At 44.1% G+C, this 12,263-nt stretch overlaps 1 protein-coding gene across 1 annotated transcript in view; it reads right to left on the reverse strand.

The window, feature by feature from the left end:
* Window positions 1–65: 65 nt before the first annotated feature.
* The window catches only part of XNDC1N (XRCC1 N-terminal domain containing 1, N-terminal like), a 28,298-nt gene continuing 16,100 nt past the window's right edge, over window positions 66–12,263 (reverse strand). The window contains 5 exon segments of the mRNA NM_001374472.1: window positions 66–694; window positions 1,245–1,372; window positions 4,172–4,244; window positions 5,018–5,190; window positions 5,432–5,517. Of these exon segments, the coding sequence (NP_001361401.1) occupies window positions 459–694; window positions 1,245–1,372; window positions 4,172–4,244; window positions 5,018–5,190; window positions 5,432–5,517 (696 nt within the window). The 3' untranslated portion in view covers window positions 66–458.

The raw sequence follows: 12,263 nt of genomic DNA on the forward strand, positions 1-12,263 counted from the left end.
ACTGAGAACTTGGTTCATGGGTTGCTGGATGTCAGCCTCGTGCTCAAAACCCACACACACATTCCCAGCACACCACAGGATTTTATCTGTCAGACAGCGTTTGCTCTTCACTGGGCCTCGGTTTTCCTTTCAGGAAAATGGGCATGAGAATGTGCACCACTCACAGAGGGAAAGACATTCTGGATGGTGTCCCAAGGCCCAAAAGTTCCAAGGAGACTTCCAAGGGGGAAAAGGACAGAGCTGGCCTTAGGAGAATCGGGTGCCATGGTCACAGAAGCCTTGACAACTGGGAATGGGGATCAGGCTAGGCACAGAGGTGCCCTCAGGCAGAGTCCTGAGGGAATGAGTGGAGGGGAGGAGAGAGGGAGCTTTGGCCTCAGCAGCTCTTCTCAGCTGTCAAGCGATTCAGTCCCAGTCTCAGTCACAGAGGGTGGGGCAAAACCAGAGGACCTCATGGCTCATGCCTGAGGGAAGTCCCCACATATGCTGGCATGCTCTTCTACTTCTCTTGCTGAGAACTGCAACTGGCAGATAGGGCACTGAACCCAGGAGACAGGAGGTGAACTTTCTGGGGAGGACACCCACAGTACAGACTGGGATGAAGATGATGATGAGGAGGGAGAAACTGGGTGAGGTGGGGAGGTCTCTCCACAAGTGGCAGCATGCTGGGGAAGAATCTCAATCCTGAAGGAACCTATGGGGGAGAGAAGGAGGTAAACAAAACGGCCTGCTCCCAGGCAGGATGTCACCCCAAGAAGTCTGGATAAGCTATGAAGACAAATAACATTGATACACAGCAGACAGTGAGAAGTGCTAAGTCCAAGGGAATCAGAGAATCCTGCAGAAGCTCAGTTGGGAGAGATGATCTGGGCAGATAAGAGAACACTTGGCAAAGAAGAACCATTTGAACAGAGACTGAAAGAGGAACCAGCATTTGGACACGTAGGAAAAAGTTACGAATTCTAGGCCCTCTCCCATTGTGTTTTACATTGTTTGGTTTCATTCTTCTCCTGAGGGCAGGACCCATGTCCCTTCCTCAGCTTAGCTGGCACACTGTGCTCAGTACACACTTGTCTTGAATTACACTTGACTAAAAATACAGTTCCACACCTGAGAGCTGCAGAGATGACGGAAGCCGGCACTCCAAATTCAAATGTTTCTTGGCAATACCCCCAGATCTCCTATTCCTCCCTCAAGGAATGCCTAGTTGTCATACAACAACTCCCTGTGCCCAAGCATCTTACCTGCACAAATTGGGCACTGTCCACTATCCTGGCCACCACTGCTTTGGGCCTGGGGTCGGTGCTGTTTTTTTTGCTGTGCTCTTGTTGTCTCCCTCCTGTTTGGCCAAGAATTAGAGTTGGATAAAGGCCTGTGAGAAAGAACAGTTAAAGACCAGCTATTAGTAAGAGGCCATAAGGGCTGAAGGAGCCTGGAATCAGAGCAAAAATAATGTAGAAGAGTTAATATAGACCTAGAAACCCTGGGTTGGGGTCCTGGTTTTCCCACCTGATATACCAGACTTGAGGGAAGACATTTAACCTTTGAACATCTGAGAACAGAGATTCTATTACTGCCCTTAGGTTATTATTTTTTAATTGAAATATAGTACACATACCATAAAACTCACTCTTTAAAAATATAAATTCAAGGCCAGGCATGGTGGCTCACGCCTGTAATCCCAGCACTCTGGGAGGCTGAGGCAGGCAGATCATCTGAGGTCAGGAGTTCGAGACCAGCCTGGCCAATATTCGCCTGTCTCTACTAAAAATACAAAAATTAGGCCAGACGCAGTGGCTTACGCCTGTAATCCCAGCACTTTGGGAGGCCGAGGCAGGCGGATCACCTGAGGTTGGGAGTTCGAGACCAGCCTGACCAACATGGAGAAAGCCCGTCTCTACTAAAAATACAAAAATTAGCTGGGTGTGGTGGCGGGCACCTGTAATCCCAGCTACTCAAGAGGCTGAGGCAGGAGAATCGCTTGAACCCAGGAGGCAGAGGTTGCGGTGAGCTGAGATTGTGCCATTGCATTCCAGTTTGGGCAACAAGAGCAAAACTCCATCTCAAAAAACAAACAAACAAACAAAAACCAAAAATTAGCTGGGTGTGGTGATGCACACCTGTAGACCCAGCCTGGGAGGCTGCAGCAGCAGAACAGCTTGAACCTGGGAGGCTGAGGTTGCAGTGAGCCGAGATCATGCCACTGCACTCCAGAATGGGTGAGAAAGCACAACTCCGTCTCAAAAAAAAAAAAAAAAAAATATATATATATATATATATATATATATATTCAATTGTTTATATATATAAATTCAATTCAAAACCGTGTATTGACAGAGTTGTGTAATCACAACCATGTAATTCTAGAACATTTTCATTACCCCCAAAAGAAACCCCAAACCCAGGCTGGGCGCAGTGCCTCACGCCTGTAATCCCAGAATTTTGGGAGGCCAAGGCAGGTGGATCACCTGAGGTCAGGAGTTCAAGACCACCCCGGCCAACATGGCAAAACCCCATCTCTACTGAAAACACAAAAATTACCTGGGTGTGGTGGCATACGCCCGTAGTCCCAGCTACTTAGGTGGCTGAGGCAGGAGAATGGCTTGAACCAGGAGGTGGAGGTTGCAGTGAGCCGAGATTGTGCCACTGCACTCCAGCCTGGCAGCCTGGGTGACAGAGCATGACACCGTCTCAAAAAAAAAAAAAAAAAAAAAAAGAAAAGAAAAAGAAAAGAAACCCCAAACCAGACTCTGGGAACTGCTAATCTACTTTAGTGGTTTGGAATAGCCTATTCCAGACTCTGGGAACTGCTAATCTACTTTAGTGGTTTGGAATTGCCTATTCTGGACATGAAATCAATATATGGTCTTTTGTGACTGACTTCTTACACTTAGTATGGTTTCAAGGTTCATCCATGTTGGAGCAGGTATTAGTACTATACTCCTTTTTTTATGGCTGAGTAATATTCCACAGTATAGCTATACCACATTTTATTTATCAGCTGATAGACATTTGGGTTGTTTCAATTTTTTGGCTATTATGAATAATGCTGCTCTGAACATTTGCCCGTTAAGTTTTTGTGTGAACACCTGTTGTCAATTCTTTGGACATATACACCTAGGAGCTGAACTGCTAGGTCATATGGTAACTCTATATAAACATTTTGAGAAACTGCCAAACTGTTTTCCAATCAGTTGCACTATTTTACATTCCCACTGGCAATATGTATGAGAGTTCCAATTTCTCCATATCTTTGCCAACACTTGTTACTATCCATCTTTTTTATTACAGCCATCCTAGTAGGTGTGAAATAATCATTGTGGGTTTTGATTGGCATTTCTCTGATGGCTAATGATGTTGAGCATCTTCTATGTGCTTAATAGCCATTTATATATCTTCTTTGGAGAAAATTCTATTCAGATTCTTTGTCCATTCTAAAAATTAGGATATCTCTCTATTGTTGACTTGTAAAGGTTCTTTATGTATTTTAGATAAAAGAGCCTTACTGAATATATGATATGCAAATACTTTCTTCCATATTCTATGGGTTGTCTTTTACTTTCTTGACAGTGTCCTTTGAAGCAGAAAAAATTTAGATTTTTTTTTTTTTTTTTGAGACAGAGTTTCACTCTTGTTGCCCAGGCTGGAGTGCAATGGCGTGATCTTGGCTCATTGCAACCTCCACCTCCTGGGTTCAAGTGATTCTCCTGCCTCAGCCTCCCCAGTAGCTGGGATTACAGGTGCGTGCCACCACACTCAACTAATTTTTGTATTTTTAGTAGAGACAAGGTTTCGCCGTGTTGGCCAGGCTGGTCTTGAACTCCTGACCTCAGGTGATCTGCCCACCTCGGCCTTCCAAAGTACTGGGATTACAGGCATGAGCCACCGTGCCCAGCCAAAGATTTAGATTTTGATGAAGCCCATGAAATACAGCACACTCATCTTCAGATTCTGGTTCACTACAGGACTGCCTGTTTGCCTAGTTCCAAACCTGACAACATGTGGACAAGGATATCTTTTCTTCACTGCCCTTAGGTCTAGACCCGCAGGTTAAACCCAGACACAAGGATACTCTCTAACCTTAATGAAACAAGATTGGGGGGAAAGACAGCTGCAAAAGGGCAATAAGGTTTGGGGAGGTGATTTGGGTCTTACATATTGATCTGCTTACCTTTGGTGCTGCACTTTCCTTCTTTTCATCCTGCCCACGTCATTCTCAGAGTTTTGCTCCTCTGCTCTGGGCTCTGTATTAGAATGCTCATTAAATATAGCTCTTTAACAAAACAGTCTTCACATGTAATGTTCCTTCTTCTAAGAATATTCTTTCTACCCTCTTTGCCTGGAGGCAGAGTGTGCCTTTCTCACTCTTCAAGTCTTAGATGAAATGCTAATTCCTATGAGGCACTTTTCCTGGATTCTCTTAATTTAAATCTAGTCATCCAATTATGCTTTTCCTTGACAGTACTCATCACAGTTTGAAGATTTAAATTTATTTGTGTGACACTGACATGTGTTTCTCCACTAGGGAAGGAGCATTGCTATTTACTGCGGTATCCCTAGCACAGAGCCTGGCACAAACGATGTTTAATAAATATCCATCAAATGAGTGATAATAAAAACCATCAACCTCCATTTGTCTGGTTATTCTGAATTTATGAAACACTTTGTACAGCATTTAATATATTTTAAAGTGCTTTCATAGCTCCAGGGCCCAGCCTATAGTAGGTGCCCAAAAATTATGAGTTCCCTTCTAGTCTCTTTTTCTTAAAATAATAAACTACGTCTTTCCTTATGTGGTAGACAGCTGAGGCCCAAAGAGATAAGGATTCCTGATTCGTAGGCCAGTGCTTTTTCAATTAGCGTACAATATTTGATTTGTCTTCTGGTAACAAGACACCAACAATTATCTTTTCTACCACATGAAGTCCCACTTGTGAGCCATCCCTGCAGAGCAATGGTAGATTCAGGGAGGAAGGGCATTGCTAGGGACAGGAAGGAACAGGTCATGTGGACTCACCTGCCCTGTCTGGATGACTGGAACCTGGTTCTGCATGGTTGTTCTTTGGGCTTGCCACACTGACTGGAGGCACCCTGCGGGCAGCAGAAAGCACCATGTGGGCTGAACGCCCCAGAGTCCCTGGCTGCAGCTGTGTTAGGATATTCCTGAGCTCTGAAATTTCCTTGGTGTCCCTGCGGGGAAACAGAGAGTACTTGGTTCCACTTGAAATATAGATCTTATTCTGCTCACTCAAGTCAATGGCATCTAAGCAAGAAAGCTAGTTTAATATACAGATAGGGTTAGGCCTAGAGTATGTGATTAATTTGGTGAACCCAGTCTGGTCTTGTGTGCTTGTCAGTGATTTGATAGCATTTCTTTTCCAGGAGAAAGATCTGAGGTGGCTGGGAGACTTCCACTCTGTCAGGTACATACGTATGGGGATGTGGGAAGAATGTCCTCCGGATGGAAGGATTAGCTAGCCAGGGGCTAGGACCAGACTCCTCAGCATCAGAAGAACCCTGAGGAAAAAAAATGGAGATATGAAATACCAAGATTCACCACCAGGGGACACTGCTACCTAGTGCCAGGGCCTACTGAAACTATCGAACTACTCTTAAATGACTGAACTTTTTGGGGACATTTATTTCATTATTTCCTTCTAAATATTATCGAATAACATTGTTAAGTTTTTAGTATGATTTATTTTGTGAACAATTTTGTTAACTTGCAAGTAAAAACCTACCAGTTTTAGCCACAGTTTCTAGCCATCTACAAAGAGGTGTGTGTGTATATATGCATATAGATATCGTGCATAGAGAGAGCATTAGCCACCATATCTAACTATCACAGGCATTTTATAACCTCCTTGCTCCAGAAATGTCTATGTGCAATAATCTCCCAAGATAATTTCTGCATAGAGATTTTATTTATATCGTAGTATGCTGGCTTCTTAATTCTTTGTCAAAATTCAATTTATCTGTGATTATACCCCTACTTTTTAAAAAAGAGATGGGGGTCTCACCCTGGGTACAGTGATTTGTGGCTGTAATTTCAGCACTTTAGGAGGCCAAGGCGGGAGGATTGCTAGAGCCCAGGAGTTTGAGACCAGCCTGAGCAACATAGTGAGACCCTGTCTATACAAAAACAAAAAAATTTGCCAGGCATGGTAGTGCATGTCTGTGGTCCTAGCTACTTGGGAGGCTGAGGTGCTGAGGTGGGAGGACTGCTTGGGCTTCAGAAGCCAAGGCTGCAGTGAGCTGTGACTGCACCACTGTACTCCAGCCAGGTGACCAGAGTGAGACTCTGTCTCAAATAAAAAGAAGAAAAAAAAATGGGGTCTTGCTCTACCCAGGCTGGGATGCAGTGGCAGGATCATGGCTCACTGTGGCCTTGAACTCTGGGGCTCAAGCAATCCTCTCACCTCAGCCTCTTGAGCAGCTGGGACCACAGGCTCACACCACCATGCCCAGCTAATTAAAAACAATTTTTTATAGAGACAAGGTCTCACTATGTTGCACAGGCTGGTCTCAAACTCTTGGGCTCAAGCGATCGTCCCTCCTCGGCCTCCCAAACCACTGAGATTACAGGCACGTGCTATTGCACCTGGCCCCTAATTCTTTTTTTTTTTTTTTTTGAGACACAGTCACACTCTGCCATCTAGGATGGAGTGCAGTGGCATGATCTCAGCTCACTACAACCTCCGCCTCTCAGGTTCAAGCGATTCTCGTGCCTCAGCCTCCTGAGTAGCTAGGATTACAGGCGTGCACCACCACAGCCAGCGAATTTTTGTATTTTCAGTAGAGACAGGGTTTTGCTATGTTGGCCAGGCTGGTCTTGAACTCCCAGCCTCAAGTCATCTGCCTGCCTAGGCCTCCCAAAGTGCTGGGATTACAGGCGTGAGCTACTGTACCCGGCCCCCTAATTCCTTTTTCCTTTTTTATTTATTGAAATTTCCTTTTTCCCCTTACCTTAAAAAATTTTTGTCTTTAATTTTCAACTCTGATTCTTCTATCACAGGTTACTTTAAAGGTAAATGTCTTTCTTGTAAAGCATGACTTTGGCTTCATTCTACAAGCTTGAGTAGTATTTTTATTCTCATTAGCTCTTTAATATTTTCTAATTACCATTACAATCTTTTCTTGGACCTAGCAATAATCCTGAAATCTTTTCTTTAATTTTCCAGGTTTTTCATTTTTCTTTACCTTGTCTCATGAATGTTACAGTGAATGCTACTAGAAAGGGTAACTAGATAGGTGTGTAGAGATAGTTTATTTTAACCTTAACTCTAAGCGAGATTATCAGGAAATTAATTATTAGGAAATGATTCATTATTAGCTTCTGAGCAAAGGTTAGTTGGAATCAAGTGGCCTAGGTTCAAATCCACTCCAAGACTTATTTGGCAGTGTGACCTGGGTCACCCCACTAAATTTCTCTGTGCTTTTCTTACTAGAAAACTGGTGATCATAATAACCCCATTTCACAGAGTTAAAAGCCCTGTTTTGCTTTCACTATAACATACCAATTAGAATGACTCATTAGAAAAAAAGTCTATGACATTTTAGGCATCCTAAATTATAAAACTGAGTGCCATCCATCTGTAATCCCAGCTTACATGTACCATCTGTCTCTTGCTGAAATGTTTCAGGACATTCCTTCACTACAGTTTCATGAAGTACCTGCATGTAGGTTTCACCCTGCAGTTGATGTTCAATGCCCTTCTGACAAGACTCTGCAGTTGCTGTCTCCCTTTGACCTCCATCCCACCATGGTCCTAGAAGTGCAGAGTAATGTAGATGGCCAAAATGCAAAAGAACTCTGAGAAACTTTTATTTATCCTAAAACTGGGGTGAACATAGGTACTGGTTTGCCTGGAACAGCCCTATCTGTTGTCTCGGTACAATAATAATAATAATTATTATTTTTTGAGACAGGGCCTCACTCTGTCACTCAGGCTGGAGTGTAGTGGTATGATCACAGCTCACTGCAACCTCGATCTCCTGGGCTCAAGTGATCCTCCTACCTCAGCCTCCTAAGTATCTAGGATGACAGGCACGGGCCACCATGCCTGGATAATTTTTTTTTTTCTTTCTTCAGACAGGATCTAGTTCTGTTGCCTAGGCTGGAGTGCAATGGCACAATCACAGTTCACTGAAGCCTTGAACTCCCAGGCTCAAGGGATCCTACCACCTCAGCCTCCTGAGTAGCTGGGACTACAGGCGTACACCACCGTGCCTAATTTGTTATTTTTTATAGAGATGGGGTTTTGCCATGTTGCCCAGTCTGGTCTCAAACTCCTGGGCTCAATTTCATCCATGTCCCTACAAAGGACGTGAACTCATCATTTTTTATGGCTGCATAGTATTCCATGCTGTAGATGTGCCACATTTTCTTAATCCAGTCTATCATTGTTGGACATTTGGGTTGGTTCCAAGTCTTTGCTATTGTGAATAATGCCGCAATAAACATACGTGTGCATGTGTCTTTATAGCAGCATGATTTATAGTTCATCATTCTCAGTAAACTATCGCAAGAACAAAAAACCAAACACCGCATATTCTCACTCATAGGTGGGAATTGAACAATGAGAACACATGGACACAGGAAGGGGAACATCACACTCTGGGGACTGTTGTGGGGTGGGGGGAGGGGGGAGGGATAGCATTGGGAGATATACCTAATGCTAGATGACGGGTTGGTGGGTGCAGCGCACCAGCATGGCACATGTATACATATGTAACTTACCTGCACATTGCGCACATGTACCATAAAACCTAAAGTATAATAATAATAATAATAATAATAATAATAAAAGAAAAAAAAAAAAAAACAAAAAAAAAAACAAACTCCTGGGCTCAAGCGATCCATTCGCCTTGGACTCCCAAAGTGTTGGGATTACAGGCATGAGTTACTGCACCTAATTTTTAAATTTTTTGTAGAGGCTGGGTGTAGTGGTACACGCCTGTAATCCCAGCACATTGGGAGGCTGAGACAAGAGGTCTGCTTGAGCCCAGGAGTTTGAGACCAGCCTGGGCAACATAGTGAGACCTTGGTCTCTATATAAAACAGAGGTGGGAGGTTGCAGTGAGCCGAGATTGTGCCACTGTGCTCTAGCCTGGGCGACAGAGCGAGACTTTGTCTAAAAAAAAAAGACAATTATTTGGGTCTGGTAGTATGCACTTGTAGTTCCAGCCACTGAGAGGTTGAGGCAGGAGGATCGTTTGAACCCAGGAGGTAGAGGTTGTAGTGAGTGATCACACCACTGCACTCTAGCCTGGATGACAGAGCAAGCCCTTGTCTCATAAATAAATAAATAATAAATAATAAATTTTTTGGCTGGGCACGGTGGCTCACGCCTGTAATCCCAGCACTTTGGGAGGCCGAGGTGGGAAGATCACAAGGTCAGGACATGGAGACCATCCTAGCTAACACGGTGAAACCCCGTCTCTACTAAAAATACAAAAAATTAGCCGGGCGTGGCGGCATGTGCCTGTAGTCCCAGCTGCTGGGGAGGCTAACACAGGAGAATGGCGTAAACCCGGAAAGAGGAGCTTGCAGTGAGCCAAGATCGCGCCACTGCACTCTAGCCTGGGCAACAGAGTGAGACGCCATCTCAAAAAAAAAAACAAAAAACAAAAAAACAAATAATAATAATAATAATAATAAATTTTTTGTGGAGACAGCCTCTCGCTATGTTGCCCAGGCTGGTCCTGAATTTCTGGACTCAAATGATCCTCCCACTTTGGTCTCCGCAAGTGCTAGAATTAAAGGCATGAGCCACTGTGCCTGGCCTTGGTGTAATTATTAATAGCACTCTCCTTTGCCCTTAAAGTGTCCTGTTTTGGATGATAAGTTTTATGGTGACTCTATCTACAACTCCCCTTTAAAAGGTCACTTATATAATGAACATTTACACTAAAAGGCTACTTTGCTCTGGGCAATGTTCTAGGTGCCAGGAACGCATTACAGAACAAGACAGACAGGTTCCTAATCTCACGGAGCTTCATTTTATTGACTAGGCAGGATCACAGAGATCGAGCTCCAGTCATGTCAGCTCCTAGCACTGCAACAGTGGAACCTGGTAGGGCACACTGAACTGCCACCATCGGTCCTTTTACATTTTTTAGCCCTTTCCACAATGGAAGAATAGTCTCAGACCAAACTTGACTTTGTCTTAACTCCCTGGATCTCTCCTAAAACCACACGACAAAAGGATCTACTCTTGTTCTTTCTGTTCTAACTTCACTTTCTCTTCCCAGTGCTGCCTCTCTTTTCTCAGGAATCTCAAAAGGAGTGACTCTTGTGAAGTTCACTCATGTGAACTGGGATTCTTTCGGTTGTGAAAGGTTTGAAACTTCTAAGAAATGTATAGTGTGCACAAGAGGCAGAGTGTGTAGTGTAGGCAGAGTGTAGTGACAGGAGACCTAGTCCTTATGCTGTTCTTATTTGCTGTTTGACTTTGAACATATAGAAGTTTTCCTATCTGAGATGGAAAATGAGATGGTGGGGGGCTGGATGATCTCTAAAATTCCATGACTCTAGCTTTGTATGATAAAACACTCATTTTTTTATGAATGAAATATGATGTGGAGGGTACTGGCTTAGAAAGATAAACAAGTGTAACAAGAAAGCAAGAGGAGAGGAGTCAGAATAGCCTTAAGAAAAAAACTAGAAGCCTGGCTGAGCAAATCGAAGTAAATTGATATAACCTCAGGGCTAGAAATCCATATATCTTATCTTAGGTGTACAGGCGTACTTCATTTTATTGTGCTTCATAGATACTGTGTGCTTAAAAAAAAAGGAAGGTTTGTGACAACGCTGCAAGTCTATCAGCACCATTTTGCCAACAGTATGTGCTCACTTCGTGTTGCTGCATCACATTTTGGTAATTCTCACATTTCAAACCTTCTCATTATTATTGCATCTGTTACGGTGATCTGTGATCAGTGATCTTTAATGTTACTATTGTAACTGTTTTGGGGGTGCCACGAATTGTGCTCACATAAGATGGTAAACTTTTTTTGTTTTTGAGACAGAGTATTGCTGTCACCCAGGCAGGAATGCAGCTGCACTAATCATAGCTCACTGCAGCCTCAAACTCCTAGGCTCAGGCGATCCTCCTGCCTCAGTCCCAAGTAGCTGGGACTACAGATGTGTGCCACCATGCCTGTTTAATTTTTTTTTTTTTTTTCTAGAGACAAGGTCTTTTTTTTAGACACCTGACCTCAAGTGATTCTCCCATCTCAGCCTTACAGGTATGAGACACTGTGCCTAACCTAAGATAGCAAACTTAATTGATAAACGTTGTATGTGTGCTCCACTGACTGGTCATTGCCCCGTCTCTCTCCCTTTCTTCAGGCTTCCCGACTCCCTGAGATACTACAGCATCAAAATTAGACCATTTAATAACCCTACAATGGCCTCTAAGTATTCAAATGAAGAGTGACATGTCTCTCACTTTGTGGTTGCAGGGAGCAGGGTGACGAAAGGTCTGTCTGGGGCCAGGAAGAATGGCCCACATCAATCTGCAGGAAAGCACAGCCACAGAGAGAAGGATAAGAGGGATGAGACGACTACTTTAGTAAGAAAGGCATAGCAAAGGCTAAGGCAGGCTGAAAGCTAGGCCTCCTGTGGCAAACAGTTAGCCAAGTGGTAAATGCAAAGAAAAAATTCTTTTTTTTTTGAGATAGGGTCTCACTGTCACCCAGGCTGGAGTACAGTGGTGCAATCTCAGCTCACTGAAACCTCCGCCTCCCAGGCTCAAGTGATCCTCCCACCTTGGCCTCCCAAGTAGCTGGGACTACAGGCACGTGCCACGACGCCCAGGTAATTTTTTTTTATTTTTTATTTTTTAATTTTTTTGAGACAGAGTCTTGCACTGTCGCCCAGGCTGGAGTGCAGTGGTGCCATCTCGGCTCACTGCAAGCTCCGCCTCCTGGGTTCACACCATTCTCCGGCCTCAGCCTCCCGAGTAGCTGTGACTACAGGTGCCCACCACCACGCCTGGCTAATTTTTTGTACTTTTAGTAGAGACCGGGTTTCACCATGTCAGCCAGGATGGTCTCGATCTCCTGACCTCGTGATCCACCCACCTCGGCCTCCCAAAGTGCTGGGATTACAGGCGTGACCCACCGTGCCTGGCCAATTTTTTTTTTTTGAGACAGAGTCTTGCTCTGTCGCTCAAGCTGGAGTGCAGTGGCGCGATCTTGGCTTACTGCAACCTCTGCCTCCCGGGTTCAAGCAATTCTCTTGCCTCAGCCTCAGTACA

This window comes from Pongo abelii, chromosome 9 (genome assembly GCF_028885655.2).
Source record: "Pongo abelii isolate AG06213 chromosome 9, NHGRI_mPonAbe1-v2.0_pri, whole genome shotgun sequence".
Classification (NCBI taxonomy): Eukaryota; Metazoa; Chordata; class Mammalia; order Primates; family Hominidae; genus Pongo; species Pongo abelii.